This window comes from Giraffa tippelskirchi, chromosome 5 (genome assembly GCF_054371585.1).
Source record: "Giraffa tippelskirchi isolate mGirTip1 chromosome 5, T2T-mGirTip1v1.2.pri, whole genome shotgun sequence".
Taxonomy (NCBI): domain Eukaryota; kingdom Metazoa; phylum Chordata; class Mammalia; order Artiodactyla; family Giraffidae; genus Giraffa; species Giraffa tippelskirchi.
This window is the reverse complement of record NC_137279.1, coordinates 110,159,390-110,184,460: the sequence shown is the minus strand read 5'-3', so window position 1 is coordinate 110,184,460 and position 25,071 is coordinate 110,159,390. Positions and strand designations below refer to the sequence as shown.

General features: G+C 38.7%; 2 protein-coding genes across 33 annotated transcripts in view; one reads left to right on the top strand and one right to left on the bottom strand.

The window, feature by feature from the left end:
• CTTNBP2NL (CTTNBP2 N-terminal like) overlaps window positions 1-23,844 on the top strand; it is a 50,040-nt gene extending 26,196 nt beyond the window's left edge. For all 11 annotated transcript variants that reach the window (XM_081493597.1, XM_081493594.1, XM_081493601.1 and 8 more), the window contains 3 exons: window positions 14,371-14,601; window positions 18,130-18,237; window positions 19,533-23,844. In XM_081493597.1, the coding sequence (XP_081349723.1) occupies window positions 14,371-14,601; window positions 18,130-18,237; window positions 19,533-21,014 (1,821 nt within the window). In that variant the 3' untranslated portion in view covers window positions 21,015-23,844. The remainder of the gene's footprint in view (window positions 1-14,370; window positions 14,602-18,129; window positions 18,238-19,532) is intronic.
• ST7L (suppression of tumorigenicity 7 like) overlaps window positions 1-25,071 on the bottom strand; it is a 190,540-nt gene that overhangs the window by 27,405 nt on the left and 138,064 nt on the right. For 9 of the 22 annotated variants that reach the window (XR_014054752.1, XR_014054753.1, XM_081493557.1 and 6 more), the window contains one exon: window positions 11,982-12,067. Coding sequence is in view for 15 of the 22 variants with exons in the window: in XM_081493557.1 (XP_081349683.1) it covers window positions 12,011-12,067 (57 nt within the window). In the remaining 7 variants the exon portion in view is untranslated. Of the gene's footprint in view, window positions 1-2,462; window positions 2,628-6,807; window positions 8,256-10,193; window positions 10,353-11,506; window positions 12,068-25,071 lie in introns of those variants that run through there. The other 13 variants (XM_081493552.1, XM_081493576.1, XM_081493589.1 and 10 more) reach the window with 5 other exon arrangements.

Below are 25,071 nucleotides of genomic sequence, written 5' to 3'. Positions count from 1 at the left end.
AGAAAAGCACAGGAATAAATCTATTCCACAAAACCATTCTTATGTGTGCAAAAGGATGCTCATTGCAGTATTGTTTAATATAGTATTTGAAAAATATAAACAGCCTAAAATATCCATCAGTAAAAATATAGGTAAAAATATGGGTGCATAACTTGATACATCCTTACTATGGAATATTATATAATTGCATGTTTTTTAGTGAGAAAGCAAAAGCTATGTATTTACTGTCTTCAAAAGCTAAGACACTGGAGAACAGTGTGGAGATTCCTTAAAAAACTGGAACTAGAACTGCCATATGACCCAGCAATCCCACTGCTGGGCATACACACTGAGGAAACAAGAATTGAAAGAGACACATGCGCCCCAATGTTCATCGCAGCACTGTTTATAATAGCCACGACATGGAAGCAACCTAGATGTCCATCAGCAGACGAATGGATAAGAAAGCAGTGGTACATATACACAATGGAATATTACTCAGCCATTAAAAAGAATACATCTGAATCAGTTCTAATGAGGTGGATGAAATGGAGCCTATTATACAGAGTGAAGTAAGCCAGAAAGAAAAACACCAATACAGTATACTAACGTATATACATGGAATTTAGAAAGATGGTAACAATAACCCAATATACGAGGAAGCATAAGAGACACAGATGTATAGAACAGTCTTTTGGACTCTGTGGGAGAGGGCAAGGGAGGGATGAATTGGGAGGATGGCATTGAAACATGTATATTATCATATGAGATACGAATTGCCAGTCCAGGTTCTATGCATGAGACAGGGTGCTCAGGGCTGGTGCACTGGGATGACCCAGAGGGATGGGATGGGGAGGGAGGTGGGAGGGAGGGTTTGAGATGGGGAACACATGTATACCTGTGGTGGATCCATGTCAATGTATGGCAAAACCACTACAATATTGTAAAGTAATTAGCCTCCAATTAAAATAAGTTAATTAAAAAAAAAAGCTAAGACATGCTAAGTGAAAACAAGTTACAGAACAGTTTCACAGAAAATAATATCTATGTAATTACACACACACACCCTACACATACATGTACATGCTTGAAAAATGTCTGGAAGGATGCCTATCATACTAAGAACCTTCAGAAAAGAAAGAGAAATTGGGTTATGTTTAGGAAGGACTTCAGCTTGATCTATGGAGTTAAAATTTTATGAGAAAATAGTCATTTGCTAATGGTGAAATTAAAATAAAAGTTGTATTTCTAAGAAATACAGTGTGAGCAGTGAGATGGCAAGGAGTGAAGAACAACATTTACTTTTTAAACTTCAGGTAATTTATACTTCTCACAGAAATCTGTATTAACTCAAAAATATAGTTAAGAGAGTAGAGAAGTATAGCATGCCTGGGGCAAGCATGAGCTTACTACCTCTATATCCCTGATTTTCTCCCCAAAAAGCAGACTAAATTTCTGACTGATTTTCAAATTCTGCCTTTGTGTAGGATACCTAAAAGTTATTCTTGTAGAACAGTTTCTTTCAGAGGTCATGGATTCAAATTATGTAAAGCTAACAACATATGTGTATGAAGCCAAGAAATTTTAATGTCATAGCAAAAGAACTACTGCCCTTCAAAGTATTTTTCCTGTCTTCATTTCCATTATGTGTAGTTCATAATATTACATCGTTTAACAACAACAAAAAGTATATTCTGCCTCAAAAAGTCAACTTCACCCAGTGAGTGCTAAGATATGCAAAGTTAAAAAAAAAGTTTTAATCTAATTCAATACCTAATGTGTTGTCTGTTCAACAAAAGACTGAATTCATTGGTAGACTTGAATATGAGATTATTATTTGATTCAGAAGTCTCTTGTTGATTTGAAACTTCATATACAGAACTTCTCATATAAGTGTACCTAATAAATTTTTGTACAGTTAAATCATACTTTTTTCTTTTTCTTTGCACTTTATCTTGCTGCACTGCATGCCGCATATCTATTGATAGACCCTAGAAAGTTTTTCAGAAATATTTGTCATCTGAGAAAATAAGTTAAGGCCCTTTAAATTTAACTTGAATGTATTCAAGCCTCAAAAAATAGGTTGCCACTTATTAATTCATATTTTTGAGAAAAGAGATTTACCTATAGTAATATAGTTTGCCAACTAAAAATTGTCACTCACTATCTGGTTCTGCAAGAATGAAGTCACTAGCCACTGCAGTCACTGACCTTCAACATACCCTGAAAAGAGTTCAGGGCAGAGATCAGGATTGAGGCATTCTGTGCCCTGGGAGAAACTGGCAAAACAGGACTTCAGGTAAATATTGTCAAGAGAAGGTTTTATGAGCCCAGTTTCTTGCATCTTCTCATATGTAGAAAACCACTGAGATCATTAATGGAGACTTCTGCTCCTTATAACTAGCAGCAACCTCTGCCAAAATGTGTGCCTGATTGTATGATGCTGATCACCAGCATTATATATACAGGACCTTCCCTCTTACCTCTTTGGAGCATTTCCTCAGGGCTGCCTGAGACGCTCTCTCCCAGTTTGCACCCAAATAAAACAACTCACAGCTCTCACATTGTGCATTTTTTTCAGCTGACAAGTTTCATAATTTCACTATTGCTGATAATTTCCACTCAGTGACATTATTTACATCTCACCCCTGTACAAAGAAAGAACAATTTGTTCTTCAGACATGAAATGATTGCTTTGTGTTTGTTTCCATATTTTTAGTAAAGGATACCAAATAATTAGGATATGCACCTTGGTTCACTGTGTATCTGTATTCAACTAAAAAATTTTAAAAGTCAACTGACATTTTACCTCCATGTCCTTTCCTATCAAATTGAGATCTGCATCCCCTAAGAGGTTAGTAATGGGAGTTTTGAGAGAATCGAAGAAAAGAGTACAGTACTTTTTTAAGGGTACAGCATTGCTTGTCTTTCTTCATCTGTCTGGATATATTTACAAAAAATAATGTTTCCTACACTTTTCAACTAAGGAGCCCTGTGGGCATTTGTTTAAGTTACACATGTCCTTTATCTTTTGGAATATATTTCTTTATCCCCCATTTCTCCAGTGTTTTTGTTTTTGGCTTTCACAAAATATTCATTATTTCTCCTTTAGTTACTTTCCAAATTGATAGCTCTGAGTTCTTTTCTCTTTAAAATCTTCCTTTCAGTCTCCTGTCCTTCCTTTCCTGACAATATCTTTCGTCCTAGAAATCATTAAAGGAAAAGAGAACTAAAACAAAGTCTTTCTAGATTTAGAATAAAGCCAGTTTTGCTGTTCCTTATGGATTAAAATGGAGAAAGGGTCTAGGTTATCCCATTCTTGTCTTCAGTAACATTTAAAGTTTCCTAATGGTATCAACACTCTGTAAAATAAAAACAAAAAGGAAGGGCTTATGTATCTCCAAACAAAGATTTCCTGTTCTTCTGATCCAGGAATACTCTAATCCCCTTCTGTGCACTTTTATCATGAACATAAAAGTAGTCTTGGGTCAGAATCACTTGGAATTAATAGTAGCAGTGATCAACTTCCTCGTGCCTGGTTTCCCCATATATTCAGTGCCTTCCTGTAGTGATGAACATTACCAGTTCACATTTTAAATTATCATTAAACACCACACAGTGCACCAAGAGCCCAGTTTTTACTTCTCATTCCTGGCTTCTTTACCCCTTTCCTCATCCTGTTCTCTAAAAACAATCCTTTTCTGACTAGAGTCCTAAGCCAGCTGGTTGAAACTGCATAAGGCTTTGGTGACAATAGAAATTGCCATCTTCCTGTCCTCTGACTTGTGATACAGAGCTTGTTAGAGTGTATAATTAGCACTGTCCTTGCTTCTGTCTGCCTGCCCTGACATCTTGTTCTCACTGAGGTGTGGTTCGCAAACCATACTGGTCCCCTTTTTTCATTCTTCCCTGTCTCTGCACTCCCTTTGACCATCCTCTTAACTCCTATTTACTTGCTACACTTAATTGTGAACACTTTTACTTCTCAGCCAAGCAAGAGCCCCTTTCCCAAGGCCTTACATTTGAGCAGCTTGTTTCCTGTCATCTCTCCCTGTAGTGTTAGTCTGGGTTTGTAATGGAAGAATCTTGCTTCAAATCAAATTGATAGTTAAGACCTCTCCCACAGTTATACATCTTCAAATCCTTCTGCCTCAGAATCCCCCAACTAGAGAAAGAAAACACCCTTTCACATCTTATTTATGAGCTCTTTTTTTAGTATTTAATCACTGAAGTTAGTTTCTACATTGTCTGTTAATACATAGTAAGTAAAAGAGCCAGAGCACATCTCTAATAAAGATGCTTTTAAAGTTCATAGTTACTTAAAGTATCACACAGTTACAGTGTGCAGTCTGGGTCTCCTTATGTAATACTTCAGAGACAGTTTTTGGATAGTGTGACCACCCGCCCCCCCAACCTCATGGTGTTTCCTGTGATTCATTAAATTGCTGATAGTCCCATTTATCTTCCAGAACCCACCCACTTCCAGGGTTGGCCTTTTCCTTCCTACTCCTTATGAGTGTAAGGTCTGAGTCTTAGAAAGTTCTGATCAAACAAATTGCACTTGGTGTTCCTCTAAACATTAATGGTATTGTTTAGAAAGCATTCAAATAAGCAGAAACAGCTTGTTTATTTCTGCTGTCAGGCCTTCAACTTGTCTGGCAAATTTTAAGCTCTTGAAAGCAGGGGCTTAGTCAAATCTACATCCCCCTAACATCACCCACATCACTTAGCATAAAAGTACCCAGCAAACATTAAGCATTCAATGTAAGGATTCAAAGCATGTGCCTGTGAACCAACCATATGTCCAGAAAATTTTCTCAGATTTCTTCAATGCCATTTTTTATTGTCTAACCCTAGTAACACAGACTTTTTTTTTCATATTTTGTATATTTGATATTAGGCGAAACCTCTCCTGCTTCGTAAGCTTTTATAACATTCATCAATTTAAAACAGTAATGCTGATTCCTTATCATTTCTTTTAGAATTTACATATTTATTATAGCTTAAACTGCTTAAAATTATAGATTTAGGAGTTACACTTCTTACGTTCTTCTTTCTATTCTAGTGTTTTTCAGACTTTTTTGACAGGGACACCTAGTCAAAAATAGACTTTGCATCATGACCCAAGGGATATACCAACACACACACCTCTATATTCTTATGCCAAAAGAAAAGTTTCTTGAAATAGTGCTCATAATGTTCAGTGCTCTGCGATGTTTTCAGTTCTGTTCCAGTTCATTTTTAAGCTGTTGATCATGACCAACTAAATTGCAAATTCATTCCTATGAAGGACTGGGGAATATCTGTTTATGTGTATTACTCTTTCAATTAACATACACAGTACTTACTACATACCATTTACTGTTCTTCCCCACTACTTAACTGGCTTTGTAGCCTTGGGAAAGTCGCATATTAATGGTCAATTTCTTCTACAAAGTAGAGATACAGTGCTGTCTACTGCAGAGGAAGGCTGTTAGGATGAGATGAGCTGTGTAGAGCACTGAGCACGCTGCTCAGCAGGTAATAAGCTCTCCAGTGTGAGCACCTCTCTTGTTTCTGCTGTTGTTATTACTATTAAAATTACTTTGGTTTGAACTTCCCATGTTTCTGAAACACTGTATATTATATACAACTTAATTTTCCCTGTAATTCTCATTATATATATTTGTATTTTTAAACTAGAGGTATATTTTAGATCTAGTGAAATGCATCAGTGCTAAGTGTTGAGTTCAGTAAGTTTTGACAAATTCCACTCCATTTGACCTATATTCCTGTCAAGACATAAACATTCTAATCACACCAAAAAGTTATCATATGCCCCTCCCTGGTCATTTGTCCTCCCTATATCCAGATGTAACCACTGTTCTGATTTTCTTCACTGTAGATTAGTTTTGCCCATTAGAACAGTCACACAGAATGTGTTCTTTTTGTCTGGCACTTTTTTTGTTTGATATAATGATTTTCAGGTTCATCAGTATCATTGTATGTATCAGTAATTTGTTCCTTTTTATTTCTGAATAGTATTTCTTTTGGGGGGTTGTTGGGGGTCTTTGTTGCTGCACATGGGTTGTGGGGGGAGTGGGGGCTGTTCTTCATTGCAGAGCACGGGCTCTGAGCACATGGGCTTTAGTAGTTCCAGCACACAGGCTCAGTAGTTGTGGTGCATGGACTTAGTTGCTCTGCAGCATGTGGGATCTTCCTGGACCAGGGATCAAACCCATATCCCCTGCATTGCCAGGCAGATTTTTATCCTCTGTGCCACAAGGGAGGTCCCTGAATAGTTTTCCATTGTATGAATCCATCACATTTTATTTTTGTCTCTTCTTCTAGTGATTGATATTTGTTTCCACTTTAGGGCTATTATGAATAAAGCTACTCTGGATAACTGTGTAGAAGTCTTTGTGAATATATGTTTTCATTTCTTTTAGACAAATACTTAGATGTGGAATTGGAGGTAGGCGTTTTCTAACTTTATGAGAAACTTCCAGGTTAATTTCCAAAATAATTATACCATTTATACTCCACCCAGCAACGTGTGAGTATTCTAGTCACTCCATACCTTTCCAGCATTTAATGTTGTTGGTCTTTAATTTTAGCCTTTCTAATGGCTGTATAGTAGTATCTTATTGTTTTAATTTACATCTCCCTGATCACTAATGAGTTGAGCATGTTTTCATGTGCTTTTTGGCCATTCATATTTTATCTTTAGGTCTGTAATCCATTCCTGCTTTGTATGATATGAGGTAGGTGTTGACTTTCATTATATTTTAAGAGATATATGGTTCCCTAAATAAAAGAGATTAAGCTCTAATACAGCATTAAAAATTATACTTTCAAGTCATTAATTTATATTTGGACCATTAACTTGTTCAGGTCTTATAGAATTCCTTACACATTTTCTTCCCCAGCTGAAAAAGTTGCTTCTGTAGACCCAGTCCAGAATGTATATGTAACTTGTTTCAATCACATACATAGTCTATAATAATAAAACAGAACAAAGACAAAAAAAACTCAACACACTTATTTCAGTTTCGTTAGTTTTCTCAGGACTGTCTGGAATTTGAATGTTGAAGCAGCTACATTATTCTGTTTACCCATATTCTATCAATAAGTAGTCTACTAGCTAGAAGTACTATACTTGTAGTTATTTGTACTAAACTTACCATTTTTAGTCTTTAAAAGAATTTATGACATTGGAATCAGATAATAATATGATCCACTAAACTTATGTAAATAATTGCTTTTATAAATATCTGTGGATACAAACTGACTCCAAGGGGAATCTTTTTTTTTTTTTTACCAGCATGATGAACATTTTATTAAAAAGACAAGGGAATCTTTGAAGCTCATTCTACTTCAAAGTCAATTTGCTAAATATATAGATCAATGTTACCTTAAGTGATTATACTCAGTAAATCCTAGATTTTCAGTTCAGTTCAGTCGCTCAGCCGTGTCCCACTCTTTGCAACCCCATTAATTGCAGCACGCCAGGCCTCCCTGTCCATCACCAACTCCCGGAGCCTACTCAAACTCATGTCCATCAAGTCGGTGATGCCATCCAACCATCTCATCCTCTGTCGTCCCCTTCTTCTCCTGCCCTCAATCTTTCCCAGCATCAGGGTCTTTTCAAATGAGTCAGCCCTTCGCATGAGGTGGCCAAAGCATTGAAGTTTCAGCTTCAACATCAGTCCTTCCAATGAACACCCAGGACTGATCTCCTTTAGGATGGACTGGTTGGGTCTCCTTGCAGTCCAAGGGACTCTCAAGAGTCTTCTCCAACACCACAGTTCAAAAGCATCAATTCTTCGGTGCTCAGCTTTCTTTATAGTCCAACTCTCACATCCATACATGACTACTGGAAAAACCATAGCCTTGACTAGACGGACCTTTGTTGGCAAAGTAATGTCTCTGCTTTTTAATATGCTGTCTAGCTTGGTCATAACTTTCCTTGCAAGGAGTAAGCATCTTTTAATTTCATGGCTGCAATCACCATCTGCAGTGATTTTGGAGCCCAAAAAATAAAGTCTGCCACTGCTTCCCCATCTATTTGCCATGAAGTGATGGGACCGGATGCCATGATCTTAGTTTTCTGAATGTTGAGCTTTAAGCCAACCTTTCACTCTCCTCTTTCACTTTCATCAAGAGGCTCTTTAGTTCTTCTTCACTTTCTGCCATAAGTGTGGTATCATCTGCATATCTGAGGTTATTGATATTTCTCCCGGCAACCTTGATTCCAGCTTGTGAGTCTTCCAGCCCAGCATTTCTCATGATGTACTCTGCATACAAGTTAAATAAGCAGGGTGACAGTATACAGCTTTGACGTACTCTTTTTCCTATTTAGAACTAGTCTAGATTTTACTAACAGCAAAAAAAAATATTGACCTCACTAAAATGATGAGAGTGCAGAGAGGCTAAGACATCAGGAAAGAGGCTGGAAAGTAAACATCTATTATATGTCTTAGGCTTAAGGCAAAATACAGAATGTAGAAAGAAAGATGTATGATAAGTGCTTTTTCCTTCAAATAACTTCTAGTGAGGATGAAATAAAAGACAGGAAAGTGAGAAATGTTTGTAACAACGCAAGAGATAAATACCAATTGACCACATTATATAATATGTCAAATACTAGTTCACGATTGATTGCTAAGTAAATAGAATGTTATTGATTATCCAGGTTCCTGATACATTTTTAGTGATGTGTTACTTCTGAGTTATCTGGGATTGGTGAATTTTGTTTTGCTTTTAATGAAGATTTCCTAGCCCAATCCAGTTTTACAGAATCTTAAATCTGTGGAGTTGAGTTTAAGTCATTGACTTAAATAAATGTTCCTTTTATTTCCTAAAATAAAGGAAAATCTGTATTCTAAACTTAGCTATTGAAAAAATTAATTCATATTTATTGTACTTACCTTGTGTCAAGTATAAGAGGAAGCATTTTTACATTACTCATTTAATTTTTATAACTATAGGTATATTTGTTACCCTCATTCTACAGAAGAGGAATCTGAGGCACAGAGAAGTTAAGGTCATTGCTAAAGGTAACACAGAAAGTAATAGTGACAGGATACAATCTCAGCTCTGTTAGACTCTAGAGTCCAAAAGTATTAAAGAAAATAAACACATAGAAACCCAGATTTGAGAAGACAGCATTTATGGTTAAGTGGAAGGAGTATTCGGTTTTCGACAATATATTAGAAATTTTTTTTAAGTAATGAAAATTTTCTCCTTGTTCCCATGATAAATTTTGTGCCATATTCCAAAAATTAAAGCATAATTCCAATGAGGCTAAATCCTTTTTTATCAATATTGTCCAACAGTAAAATCCAGTTTTCCTTCAGAAAGTAGAAAGGAACTTCCAGAACAAAGGGTATACTTATAATAGCGTTATCGTCTTTACCCAGAATGGCTGCTTTATTCCAGTTGCTCAGACAGCTATTTATAGTTTATTATGGACTCCAGAGTATAAATGATTTAAGATTAATAGAATCAAACTGTGTGTGAAAAGAATTCTTTTTCACATGCTTTTGGTAACATTAACAAAAACCATTGTGGAATCATGTGGTTTGTCTTTCTGATCCTTAGCACAGATAGTTAAAGGCATAACATTTATATTGCTGATTACTTTTGTAAGTATCACTTCAGAATTGGTGGTAAATGGCAAAGATGCATATCCTAATACAGTTATGATATCAGCCTGAGTCTTGAAAATAAAACCTTCTACTTGAATATAAGCCCTCAATTAAGTAAATGGGCCATAATTCATCCACCTTTACGTTTGGGACCACTTCTTATGTTGATGATCATCCAAAGAATAAAGAGATTGATTTCTTATTTTAAGATTGAAATATATATAATTTATACTATTATTTATGTATTTTTAACTATTATTTATGTACATATATACATATTATCGGAGAAGGCAATGGCACCCCACTCCAGTACTCTTGCCTGGAAAATCCCATGGACGGAGGAGCCTGGTAGGCTATAGTCCATGGGGTCGCTAAGAGTCGGACACGACTGAGCGACTTCACTTTAACTTTTCCCTTTCATGCACTGGAGAAGGAAATGGCAACCCATTCCAGTGTTCTTGCCTGGAGAATCCTAGGGACGGCGGAGCCTGGTAGGCTGCCGTCTATAGGGTCGCACAGAGTCGGACACGACTGAAGCGACTTAGCATTAGCATTAGCATACATATTATACATACATAATAATTATTTAGCATAATAAATTATTTATTATAGAGAGAAGGTAACTTCTTCATATTTCTTTTTGTAGTTTATCATAGCAAAGCTGAAATTTTTGAAGAACAAGCATGGCATATCCAAGGATATTATGTGGCTTTAAGTTTTCAGTAGTGGCATGTTTCATTCAGCCTTAATAGTAAAAATAAATGAGTAATAGATTACTAGTATGTTTTGTCTGCTGTAGTAATATCCTCTATTATTGAATCTGTCTAATCAGCCAATTACTTTATTGTTGTCTGGAATTAAAGATCATTGTGTTTTCTGACAATGTAGGAATTTGTGTTCAGTTAAAATACATATTGTCACTAAAGTGAAAATAATGAAATTACAAGCAATTGACTGGTTTTAGCAGCACTCCTGATCTCTTCCCCCTAAAAGTGAAATCTAGATCATTTTAAAGTTCTTATAAAATAGCCAAGATATCATTAAAATATTAAAGCTCAGCTTTGACAGTTTTTAGAATAGGTATTTAAATCTAAATTTTGACCTGAAATGTGAATGGTAGTGGTAGCATGTTTAGTCATTCACCCTGATAGCCAGCTTCAAAGATGACCCTCAATCAATGATTCCGCTCCTAATATTCACACCATTATGTAGTCCCCACTGGCCACATTTACCAGGGTTGGTCTGTGTGGTTGCTAGAACACATCAGAAATGATGGTGAGTCACTTCTGAGATTAGGTTATGCGACAGTGGGACTTCCATCTTGATGTGTCTGTGTCTATCTGTCTCTCACATCACTTGCTCTGTGGGGAGCCAGCACATGCTAGGAAACAAGGCCTAACCCAACAACCAAGCTTGGAAGTGGATCCTCCAGCCCTAGTTGTGCCTTCAGATGCCTGCAATCCTGGCCAACAGCTTGACTGCAACCTCATGAGACACTGAGCCAGAACCACCCAGCTCAGCCCTCAACCCTTCCCAGATTGCTGACCCTCAGAAACTGTATGAGATTAAAAACGGTTCACTAAACATTTAAATTGGGGGCAATTTGTTAAATAGGAATAAATAACCATGTGAAGTGAAGTCGCTCAGTCATGTCTGACTCTGCAACTCTATGGACTGTACCCTGCCAGGCTTCTCTATCCATGGGATTCTCCAGGTAAGAATACTGGAGTGGGTTGCTATTTCCTTCTCCAGGGGATCTTCCCAACCCAGGGATCGAACCCAGGTCTCCCGCACTGCAGGCAGACTCTTTACCATCTGAGCCACCAAGGAAGCCCAAATAACCATACATACTTCCTTCCACTAAAGCTCTTCTTTCATTTATCAAATCTTAACATCTATTTTTGTTGTTATTATTTAGGTTGTTAAGTGTGTAATCCATCCAATTCGCCTGACTGACGCATTAAGTTGGTTGGAAAATACTGTATTCCATCTCATTTTCTAATCCACTGTTTGGTATAATAAATACAGAATTCACTTTTCCCATATTCGGGCCCTTATTAGAATGTACTTAAGAGAATTGTTTCATGATAAGGAATCTTTTTTCGATTATTTCACAGATTCTTTTCACTTATATTGAAGCTACCAATTTTATATAACTTGTAATTACTATGCAAGTGATATGGAATTACAGTGAAGTACTTAAAGAGAAAACAGACAGCTTGACAACTATTCTCAGAGAAGTCTGAGACCTCACCACAGAAGCTCCGCATCCATTACTTGTAACTCTGTGATGCTTATCACTTCTACAGGATAATAACGGTGTGGGTTTTAAAAAATCATATTTTTAAGGGTGAGTTAACTATGTACTCAAACCTGAGAGGAGTTTCTCAACAGATCTGATATCAATCTTGAATTGTACTCCCAGCTCTGCTCTCCCATACCGCTTTATCCATGGTGTTCTGAAAAGGAAAAGTCATAAAAATATTCAGGTTTGCTTTTACCTTTTTGCCCTACTAAGCCAATTTCAGTACCAATAATCATTTCTTTTCCATAGCTAATCTTATAGAAATAGTAATCATGAGTAAAAGATGTGACAGAAAAGTGGGATTTCAACTCCTTAAAGAGTTTTTTTTTCTCTTTCTTCCTTTGTCTGTTTTGCTAAATAAGGATTTGCCATAGAACATTAATAGCTACAAATGGATACTTTCATTGAATCCTGGGTTAGCAATCTCATGTTTTTATACCTGAACTTAAAGAAACAGACGTTCTTCATGAAAACATTGATGAGTCACATTTGTTTGACATTAATGCTCTTATATATGTAATTAAAATTAGCTTTTTTGTCTACTCTTGCCATGATTTTTTTTAAAAATAATAGGACTTCCCTGGCAGTCCAGGGGTTAAGACTCCCAACTCCCAATGCAGGGGGCATGGGTTCAATCCCTGGTCAGGGAACTAAGATCCAGCATACCGCAAGGTGCAACCAAAATGATGATGATGATGATAGTCAGTTTTGGAATTGGTCTTGTCTTTCTCCATCCTAAATGGATTTGATTTTGAAATTTTTGAAATTTTACTGAGAATTTTCTTTTTATTTTGGACCTCAAAATAGGATTCTTCTAATTTACATGCTCACATGTGCACACATACATACTTGTAATAAGGTTAGGGGGTTAGTTAACAGTAACTTACAGCAACAAGTGAATTTCAAATTTCTAGTATACAGATATTATCCAAATATTCCAATAACGTCATTGCTTAAGATGGTTGTAGTCAAGCCAGAAGTAAAACCTAGGGCTTCTAACTCTGCTTTGAGCATTTGCCAACCAATACCAATACAAATTTGTAACACAAGGCTAATTCCTGAGTCTTGAACTTTGACAGTCTCTAATGAAGAAGGAGGCATCGAGTGTTCAGCACTAAAACCTATTTCTGTGTCAAAGAAACCCATGTTTGCTTTATTTTCTTGAGGGTTTTTGTTCTGTTTTTTAAGCATGGTCATTGAATTGTGTATTTTTCTTTTCAAATGGGTTCCCATTTGTGGGTAGTGGTAGTAAAAATATATATATAGCTCCTGATAAAATAATTTTTTTTTATTGAGAAATGACAATAGTTTTTGTAACTAGATTTCATTTGAAAGCTTAAATTATACAGTACTTTGCTGTGACTTTTGAGGAAGTTTCCTCAACCCTCTATGAACACTTCATTTGTGTGTGTGTGTGTGTGTGTTTGTGTGTGTGTGTGTGTAAAATGTCTTAGGAAACATTTAAATGTCTGTTCACTAAAGTGATTGTTAATGTCCTTTGTTCACCTGCACGTAATATATGATACTCAAATGAAATAGTACTTCAGATTTTTCCTAGCAGAGACAAGAGGGTAGCTTAAGAATCTCCTTCGACTGCCTTCCTGATCATTTGACCTGACTTGGTGCCCAGGCCCAAAGCCCTAGGCCAGACTCCAAGCACCAGCCCACAGTCCCTGCTCAAGTTCCCTGAGCCCTGAAGGGGACAGAATGGAGATGAAAGATAGCAGCTGAAAGGAGGCTGGAAGAGGGACTAGAGGGATTCTGTCTGCACCCCTAGTGCTGAGAGCCTCCACCCTCTTGACCCATCAGCAGTCGATTGAAGTTCTATGTGGAGAAATCACAACCAGTCCTCAGTTATAATGTAGAATTATCTTTAACATCCTTTACTTATCTGTGGCCACCTTGTTAGGTCTCTAAATCTGTAAACTCATAAAGATAATATGTTTACCATATTTTAGAAATGCAAATGCCATAACTCAGCAAGGAAAGATAAGATATAACTGTTGGTAATATAAGCATTCATAAGCTGAGGCAGTAAGCATGGCAGTTCAGGTCACAGACTTTAGAGCCAGGCTGCCTGGGTTTAAATCCCAATTCTGACAGCTTGCTAGACTAGTGACCTGAAACAAGTCACTTGACCTCTGCATAGTAATTTTCTCATCTGCAAAATGGAAATGATAGCACTACTTTAAAAATCAAAGTAAAACTTAAATAAGGTAATCTGAATCTAAACACTTGGATCAGCATCTAACATGTAATTAGCACTGTATTAGTATTTGTTCTCATTAGTATGCTGTGCCCCTATTCTGATGCTGTGTCTATACTTAGATGGCCCGTCTGATTTGTAGTCCACAGGTTACTTCATACCAACACTACCACCTTTGATGTTTAACTGCTAGCAAATTCCCTCTTCAGTAATATTTGAAAGCAAAATGCTTATTTTTCTTTCCTTCCCAGGCCCAACACAGAGATACTTTCATTGAAGAACGCTATGGAAAATACAACATCAGTGATCCTTTAATGGCGCTCCAGAGAGACTTTGAAACCCTAAAAGAGAAGAATGATGGTGAGAAGCAGCCAGTGTGCACGAACCCACTCTCAATTCTTAAGGTGGTGATGAAACAGTGCAAGAACATGCAAGAGCGCATGCTGTCGCAGCTGGCTGCTGCTGAGAGCCGGCACCGCAAGGTGGGTGACCGGCTGACACAAGCCTGCAGGCTCCTATGACAGCTTTCTAAATAGTGCCTGATACTTTTCTGTCAGTTGCCAGGTCTCATGGTAGTTCAACTGGGAGGTCTCATGGGTGTCCAAAAAAAAAAATTAGCTTGCCTAGGAGCCAGGAGATAGAAAATGCAGGTTATTCCAAATGTTAAATTTAGGAAGTATTTCAGGCACATTATTTTAGATGACATTCTTTCTTGATATGACACTCCAAAACACTTGGTATGTTTTTTCAACTCTTGATTACCCAAACTTTGGCAACAAACTGGGGCTTGACCAAGCCTTGTAGCTGAACAGAGTGTTCTCTATTTGCTTACTTAAGTGATAAATAGAAAGATTAATAGGTATTTGGGTATTTGGGGAATGCTGTATCAGAGAGAGAGAGAATTTACCTGACTATAAACATACAAGCCAGTAGATTATTTTTTATTTATTTCTGGTTTTGAGTTTCATTGCATTTTACCTCTCGTGAAACCATAAACAGTCCCTACGGTTGTTTACCTTAAAGCTGTTCTCTATTAGGAATGTGTGTGTATGTGTGTGTGTGTCTGTCTGTCTGTCTCCAGGTCTTACAGCATCTAAGATAGGACCTGTGCTTTCCTCTACCTCATTTCGTTGGAATTCTTCTAGTGCTTGTGATTTCATTCCCCGACTTGTCATTTATAGCTCACATTTGGCCTGTAAAAGATGCTTGGCTAGAATATGCATTTTTAAGAACTGTTGGTTTAGATTTATATCAACAAGGTGGAGGGACATCAGTGCATTTAGTAGGAAGCGTTTTATTCAGAAAAAATTGGGTTAGCAGCTGCAGTTTGATAGATCTTCGTTTACTTTATGGTTACCTGCTTTAGAGAGCCATCTGCTTAAAGTGCATCTGACAAAGTGCTTAAGGTCTTAGGTCTTGCCCACAATTTTTCTTTCCCTTCACAGAGTCCAAACAAAAAGCCAGAGTGGGAGTTCTTAACCACAAATAGGTCTCAGATGTTCCATGACCCCCCAGAAAATACAATGAATGCCAAAAGTTTATGCATTTTATAGAAAATGAATTTTTTTTTCCTATCCTTACTAGAATTCTCAGAGTTCTCCAAGACCCAGAAAAGTTTAACCTCTGGTTTAGACTGAAGTAATCTGAAGACATTTATGGTCCAATTTAAAAGATGTCAATGAGTTAGGGTTAGTTGCCTAAATTGGAGGGCTTTTACATAATATTATAAGAAAATCTACACAGCATCTTTATTTGATAGGCAAGCCTGTTTTCCATTTCATACATAAAGTAATTGAGTGGTACTAAAGGGCTGGCTGGCTATCATGCCTGTTGAAGTAGTGTTGGGATAATTTATGGTCCTAGGTGATTGGGGAGAAGAAGAGTTAAAAATTTCAAGATTTCCTAATACTATATTTCAATGTAAGATAGCATTAAATGTTTTAAATCACTGCCTATCTATTCTTAAGTGTTTTATCAAAGTAGAACATTGACTTCATTAGACATCACAAAGTACCTACAGGCTTATAATTAGCATACATATAGTCCCAGTTTGCCTGAGAGAATTCCAGTTTAAGCCTGGTGCCTTGGCAGGGTTGTTAACAATACTCACTTTGGCTCCTATACTTACTAGTGATTTAAACAGTCAATTACATGGTTAGGGCTTGCCTGGGAAACCCCATGGATGGAGGAGCGAGGTAGGCTGCAGCCCATGGGGTCGCAAAGAGTCGGACACGACTGAGCGACTTCACTTTTCACTTTTCACTTTCATGCACTGGAGGAAGAAATGGCAACCCACTCCAGTATTCTTGCCTGGAGAATCCCAGGGACAGCGGAGCCTGGTGGGCTGCCGTCTATGGGGTCGTACAGAGTCAGACACTACTGACGCGACTTAGCAGCAGCAGCAGCTGCTTATTATGAAAAATAGGGTTCCCTAGTCTACCTCTTCCCATTCCCTCGCCTCCTCAATATTAGAGGCAACCACTTTTTTCCTTTTAATGTTTTGTTTTGTTAACTTCCATATATTTTTTCCATATTTTTAACTAATATATTGCTCTCTCACTTTATCAATGTTAGACACTTATATTTACTTCTTTTTATTATAGATGTGGATTTTGTTAGCACCCCACTTCCCTTTCCTCTTCACCCTGCCATCTTCCCAAAATAAAAATAATCCCCTTTCCTCACCCTTATTCTCTGTCATGTCTGTTATTACCAAATCTGGAGGCTGTCACATTCTGTTTCTTCAGAGTATAAACATCTGGTATATTCCTCGGCAGTAGATGCCTGGCTGGGCATTCTGTGCACAGGAATCAGGTTGATGCGACAGATAACTCTTGAAAATACAGACCTGGAACTAGTTCCCTTGTCTTCCATGCTACACCTTACCTCTTCTCTGTAGTATCTGCCACCTGCAGGTACCCTATGTCTTTGGGGTCCTACAGGGCAAAACAGCTTCCTCCTTCGTACCAGGAAGCTACCATCCCTCTAGCCTCTTTCTTTCTTCAGAATATTAAAAATTTGTCTGCCAAAGTCTCTCTTTTTAGGGTTTTTTTTCTTTTCATCCCATTTCTATAATTTTAGAAGCCTCTCTGGAGAGGAGAAGCCAAAATCTTTTTTTAACCAGAAGGAAATACACCAGAATGTTTTGATTTTTGTGTTTAAAGAGGAGTCCCAGAAAGTCCTCTTTCTCCATTCATAACAGTTGTTAGTGAAGAGAAACAATGAGAAATGACCATGGGGATGACAGTGCTCTGGCTTGGGGAGGTCTAGGCCAACCCACCTCTGAATCATGAGCAGAAGCTATGAATAAATCCATAATTATTAGAATATTATGCAGTTGTAGGCAGGATTATGTGGGGAAGTGCCCCTTTAAACCTGTACTCTCCTTAAAGTTGGGCTTAATTGCTTGGCACCAGGGTAAGTGGAATGGGTAGACAGTTAATTAAAAGGCCTTATGAAAAATCTCTACTTCAGATCTCAATAATTGAACCTTCTCGTATGCAGGATGAAGTCTAGAGAATCTTTTTACTTCTTATCTAACTGTATACAAGATGCATATATTAATTAAGCAAGGCACAGTTAGGATGTCACCTATTTGAAATGTTTAATTTCAGGCTTCACTCTCTGGTACCTCCAGTGACTTGAGTATCAACAGGGAAAGCCTCAGCTTCAGCTTTCCATGAATCTGCCTTACTTCATCACCTACACCTGTCCCCTAATCCCACCAAACTTATTAATTCTCTGAAACCTTTCAGTCCCTACAGCTAATGAGTTCCTCTTTTCTGCTTACATGCCACTTTGTGTGAGGTAAAGTACATATTGTATTTTTTGTAGCACATATCTTTCACCCTTCTAGATGGTGTGCTCTTTGATGGCCCTGACTGGGATTTACTTACTTATTTACCTATATATGGAATGTGATCTTGGATGCTTAGATAGGCATTTACTGTTAAATTGTATTCTAAGTGTGACTCCCTGTATTTGGAAATGATTTTTTTAATTCCTTAAAGGTAATCCTAGACCTTGAAGAAGAAAGGCAAAGGCATGCACAGGACACAGCTGAAGGCGATGATGTCACCTACATGCTGGAGAAGGAGAGAGAGCGGCTGACTCAACAGGTAATTAAGGTGGAAGGGCTCGGAGCAGCATTTGCCTAGAATAGCATTTCCTGAAGATTATTCTGCAGGGTATAAATTCGTGTTACTCGAAAAAAAGGGCTTTGTGGTCAGATAACTCTGGGAATTACTGTATTAAACAAAGTTAAAGAGGCTTCCCTGGTGACTCAGATGGTAAAGAACCTGCTTGCAGTGCAGGAGACCTGGGTTTGATCCCTGGATCAGGAAGATCCCCTGGAAAAGGAAATGGCAACCCACTCCAGTGTTCTTGCCTGGAGAATTCCATGAACAGGCTACAATCCATGGAGTCAAAAAGAGTCAGACACGACTGAGCGACTAACACACAAAGAGGTTTCTAACTTCAATTGTTTATACTTTTTAGGATGCCAAAGCATGCTGTGAGTCTTCAAGATCAATATAGGGTATTCTGTGTTTAGTAAATCTATGTTTTCATAAAATCTGTTAACATAGATCATTCACTATGGACCATCGTTCCATAGAACACACTTTGGGCAACACTAACTTTGAACTCTCAAAACTTTTTTGACTTAGGACTCCTAGTAAAAAAATATACTTTACATCACAAGTACATACACATATATATGTATGCTTGAAACAAAAATCTCATGAAATCATACATAACCCTTACTGCTTATAATACACATTTATATTTTCACTTTTATTTCATTTGTTCAAATTCTTAATGGCTCACTAAATGGTTTCCCCATCCATTAATGGGTCTCAGAGTTTGAAAAACACTGACTAAAACGGTTCCTTGAACCCTTTCCCTCTCATTTTGTGCTTTAAGTAAGGTTGGGGTGATGATTAAAGCCAATGGCATTTGTGTAGGAGAATGATTCATATGCAGCTACTTATGTTTGTTTGTTTTTAAGACCAGAAAGAATTATTACTGAAGCTTTAAAGGTTTTGTTTTCATCAGCATTCATCACAAAATCCAGTTTATATGGCTTTCTGCTTTCTGTTTTGATTGGTTCTAATCCTCTGAACTTTCCATAGACCTAGAACACAATGACGATTCAGATTCCCACTAATAACCCTGAGACAGTAAGAACGAGAAGTGCCTCCTAAATCATCAAAGCAAGATTAAGTCGTCGTGTGTACATTTTTATGTTAGGTGTTGTAATACTTAAGAAATATTTGATGTAAGCACATGGCATGTGTGGTAATCCCATGTGCCTGCCAGAGAACAGCTAACCTGATACACTACATGATAACAGTTGTCAGTGTCTCTTTGTTTCCTTACTCTAATCAAGATGTGTGGTGGCATTCTTTTGTAGTTGGAATTTGAAAAGTCCCAAGTGAAAAAGTTTGAAAAAGAGCAGAAGAAACTCTCCAGTCAGCTGGAAGAGGAGCGGTCCCGCCACAAGCAGCTCTCCTCCATGCTGGTCCGTGAGTGCAAGAAGGCCACCAGCAAGGCCGCGGAGGAGGGCCAGAAGGTGGGAGAGCTGAGCCTGAAACTGGAGAAGGAGAAGAGCCGAGTGAGCAAGCTGGAGGAAGAGCTGTCTGCCGAGAGGAAGCGGGGCTTGCAGATGGAGGCCCAGGTGGAGAAGCAGTTATCTGAGTTTGACATTGAAAGGGAACAACTGAGAGCAAAGCTGAACCGAGAAGAGAACCGGACCAGAACTCTGAAAGAAGAAATGGAGAGTTTGAAGAAGGTAGTGAAGGATCTAGAGGCTTTGCACCAGCAAAGTGGCCCCAGCGAGCAAGTGAAGAAACCAGTAACTGTGTCTAAAGGCACAGTAACTGAGCCACCCATGCTAGTGTCTGTATTTTGCCAAACAGAGAGTTTTCAGGCAGAGAAAACGCATGGGAGCAGCACAACCAAGGTGACAACCACCGAGCTACCTGGTCCCACCACTCCCACTTACTCTTATGCAAAAGCCAATGGACATTTTGACCCAGAAATGCAGACTACCAAGGAGTTGATTGCAGGCAGCAATGTAGAACACCAAGTGCCTCCACGAGAGAAGCCTGTGGGATTGGCCCAAGAAAAAGCAGTAGAGAATGGCGGGTGTCCTGTGGGACTAGAGACACCAGTCCCAACGCCTAGTCATCTACCTTCCAGTGGGAGCTCACCATCTCCCAGCAGCACTGCCTCTTCCTCTCTCACATCCTCTCCTTGCTCTTCACCAGTACTAACTAAGCGCTTATTGGGGTCATCAGCTAGCAGCCCTGGCTACCAGTCATCCTACCAAGTAGGGATCAACCAGCGGTTCCATGCAGCTCGGCACAAATTTCAGTCCCAAGCAGATCAGGACCAACAAGCCAGTGGTCTGCAGAGCCCTCCATCCAGGGATCTGTCCCCTACCCTCATAGACAACTCTGCTGCCAAGCAGCTGGCCCGAAACACGGTCACTCAGGTGCTCTCCAGATTCACTAACCAACAAGGACCAATAAAGCCCGTGTCTCCTAACAGCTCTCCCTTTGGTACAGACTACCGAAATCTGGCCAGCACTGCCAATGCGAGAGGTGACACCAGCCATTCACCTACTCCAGGAAAAGTATCCAGTCCTCTGAGCCCCCTGTCTCCAGGGATCAAGTCCCCTACCATCCCCAGAGCTGAGAGAGGAAACCCTCCACCCATCCCACCCAAAAAGCCTGGCCTCACTCCCTCTCCATCCACTACCACGCCCCTGACCAAAACTCACTCCCAGGCATCCTCTTTGACCACTGCAGAAGACCTTGGCAGCAGCTGCTCTTCTAATGCTGTTCTCGCCAATGGCAAGGATGTTGAGATACTTTTGCCTACCAGCAGCTAGTGCCTAGGAGGGAGTCTCTGCGTTTGACATTCCATCAGATTTCGTCCAGGAGCTCAAGAGTCAAACCATTGAGTCAGATCATGTTATTTATTTTGATCTTAGCTGAAACCATCTGTATAATACATTTAGTGTGTTTCACCTTTTTGTATTTTATAAGTAGAAACTAAGTAGTTTGGAATTTTATGATCCCCATCTTTGTGCTAAAGCTAGAAGGGCACCTCAAAGACACCTAAGCTTCACAGTCACCATCACGTTATGATGGAGAAAGCTAACTGAGTACCAGGTGGTGATTTGCTGTCTGTCTGGGGACTCGAATCACTCAACACTCATTTTGAATTATGCGGAAGTGGTTCATGCAGATTTTTTTATTCCAGATGAACATGTTTTAAAAGTGCCTGAAATTAGACTGCCATATGAATATGATTCTGCAGCAAAAGCACAGAATGGATCATTTAACTGTAAAAAAAAAATGAGATCCTCTGTGAATTCTGAATGTTAAAAACCAACACTGCTTTTAATCCTCGTTTACTGTTTTAATACAAGCTTTGTGTTCAGAAATAAGGCTGCATAAGTAGAATGGGAATGCTAAAGGTGGACGAAAACTCACCACAAAGTGAGCTTTATAGAGACCTTGAGAAATCCTCCTGAACATTAAGCAGTTGGGGTGCTGATTTTCTTGTACTTTGGAAAAATTTCATCACTCCCAGCTTCCTGCGTAAGTTCTTGAATAGAATGAAATCACATCTTCAAAAATGTCTTCAGGCATCTACTGTTGTGTAAGGAACTTCTGATTCCAATTGCTACTACTTGAATAGGAAATGGTTACTCATTCTATATAAAAGTTTTGCAACAGAATGAGATCTTTATTCTGTAATCAAAAAGCAATAACTTAAAGTTCACCGTCTTTGTAATATTATAAGTCAGAATTATACAGGTTTTAGCAAATTGCTATACACTTATTCTCCAAGCTGCCAGCACTTGGTGTCCGTATCTGTGGAGCCAAATTAACTTTTACCTAAATGAAAGTATACATATATCTGTATAGACACACCCCTTTACGTGTTTAACATACACACACTTAAACACATAAATATTAGTGTGATTGTATCTTTGGAGTTTGCAATATAGTGTAAAGGATGAGTAGAAATGCATGTTAAGATTACCTACCAAAGCAACTAGATGTAGCTGGGACCCAATCAAAGAAGGAATCTTGTCCATGGGGAGGGGGAAATTTCACATGAAGTCAGGTCTTCAGCATCATGAAGACAAGGCCAAACCAGCCCAGTGTCACAAAGCTCAACTGGTCATATATATGAGAAAAACAAGTCAGTCACTCACTCAAATGACGTATAACAGCTGGGAACAGTGAGAGCCCTAGCAAAGTGAAGTGCCCATGCCCCGCTGAAAAGGGCACCTCCTGTGCCACTTCAGCTGCTTGTTGCTATGCAAGAATGCTAGGCCAGGGTTACCAGCTCCTAAGATTTTTCTGAAATCCAAATTTTCATGAGAAACATTCTCATTTTTAAATATCAAGAACTGATCAAAATGTTTTTAAATACTAGTTAAACATTTCTGCAGCTGGATTTAGCCCACAAGCTGTAGCCTCTTTCATTCTAGAAACTTCTGTCATTTCCATCACAGTGACTTTGTGTGGACAGAAGCCTCCAAACTTTCTAACTTGTTGGCTAGCACAACCAACAAACTCCCTAGAGTATAACGACTGTCTACCTCAGACATGGTAGTTACCTGATTTTGTGTCCACAAGGGTGGAGAGATCTCACATACATTCTTCTAGTCAACACTTACCAGCAGCCAGGGCTTCCCTGGTGTCTCAGTTGGTAAAAAATGTGCCTGCAATGCGGGAGACCTGGGTTCAATCCCTGGGTTAGGAAGATCCCCTGGAGGAGGGCATGGCAACCCACTCCAGTATTCTTGCCTGGAGAATCCCCTTGGACAGAAGTGCCTGGCAGGCTACAGTCCATGGGGTCACAAAGAGTCGGACTCGACTGAGTGACTAAGAACACAGCACGACCTCCTGTTATGATTTAAACCTATTTCCTCATAACCCAATATGAGTTGACGGGAGAAAAGCAGGTGATGGAAATCAAGATAAATCACTCTGGAGTACACTGGTGTCTGCACAGCTTATGGTTTGACTAAAGCCAATACATTAAAAAAAAAAAAAAAAAAAGACTGTTAATGCCCTAGCATGTCTACCAAATGATAAAGAGGTTATCTTAAACTTCCCAGAGCAAGCATGCATTAAATTTTATTCCCGTGCATTGTCACATGAACTGGAACTTCTCTAAACAGAAAAGGGGGCTATAATCCCAGAGTATTGTTACCTGTCTTGCTTGAAATGGTAATCTTACAAGTTGCATTGTGCTCTTCTTTTGTTTTGGCATAGATATATATATAGAGAGAGATACTATAAGGAAGTTTATTTCTTAGAAAGTGCACTGAATAATGTATTACTTTTACAGTGTAATATGGGGGTGGGGAAGCGCAAAAGAAATGTGTATTTTTGCTAGTTGCCTATCTTCTGAGATAAACAAGCACAATACTGCAATGGATCAAATAATCCAGTTAGGTATCATAGATTAGTATTTAAGTTTGCCGTAGACTGTGTGCGTGCTAAGTGAAAGTTCCATGATTCACAATTCTGGTCTTAACCCATGTTGCGAGAGCTGTTCCTGGTCAACAGATCATAATGATGTGCAGCACATAGCACAAGCACTAACTAGTTATTAACATTTGTAAAACCAAATGTACTGTGCAGAAGCCTCCATCCATTTTTATAGCAGACTACATTAAAACAACTTAAATCATACTGTCTGGGCAAAAAATAGTCTTGTTTGTACCAAGTGAAGAATGTTGCACAACAGGGCCCATTTTGTTGGGGAAGGAGCAGACTGGTAAAAAGGAACCACTGGTTCCTGGCTTTAAAAAAAGCAAACGAAGATACACGACCCATCCAGGTTAGAGCCCAAAAGGACATGGGACATTGGTTTTCCTTAGAATCTTAGAGCTGAGAGAAGCCTTCACAATAGTCCAGTCTATAATTTTTAAATCATTTGGGGGTTCTGGACCTTTTGAGAATCTTAAGAATAGCTAGACGCTGTCCCCATAAAAATGTATATGCTTGTGTGCAAAATTCAGTTGATGGCTTCATGGTGTCCAGAGACCCTGAAACCATCCATAAATCATGTACTGTAAGATAAGAATGCCTGATCTTGTCCAGCCCTCTCATTTTACAAATGACTCATGCATCTCTCGTCTCTTAGTCCAGTGCTGTTGCTGCTACACTGTTAGCAAATGCAAGTGTAGCCAGATAAAAGCATTTGAAAATCCTTTGATGTACAAAAGGTGTTCACACAGTGTGGTTGTTTACATATCTACATTGCTAGCATTTAAGCAAATTATTGGTTTTTTCATTTTTCAACAAGTACTTCTTATAGCCATTTTTTTCATAATGTCAGCAATGCTCCCTTGTCAATTTGTGTGTGTATATATATGTAAGAGACGCAGGTTCGATCCCTGGGTCAGGAAGATCCCCTGGAGGAGGACATGACAACCCCCTCCAGTATTCTTGCCCGGAGCATCCCATGGACCAGGGAGCTTGGCAGGCTACAGTCCATAGGGTCTCAAAGAGCCAGACATGACTGAAGCAACTTAGCACGCATGTGTAATTTATAAAGAGTACTTCTGATGCTTGGCTCTTGAAACAGAATTTCAAATGTCTTGAAAAATCCTACTTCAAAATAGTTCATGTTTTCATAATGCATCAGAGGTAGGAAATGAGCATCATTTGTTCCACAAGAGTAATTTTAATTTAGTTGCTATAAAACTAGTTGAGAAAACCTGAGAGCCTGTCCACCCATTTGCTCACATATCAATGGCCAGTTTACTGGTAAAAGCAAAGGAGGAGAAAGGACACTGGGGTAATGGTTCCCAAACTTTGTTGTACTTACAGGAATCCTGCTAAAAATAAAGATTCCTGGGGATTGGGCCTGAGGGCCAGCTGATGCAGGTGATTTGAAGATCACATTTTGAGAAA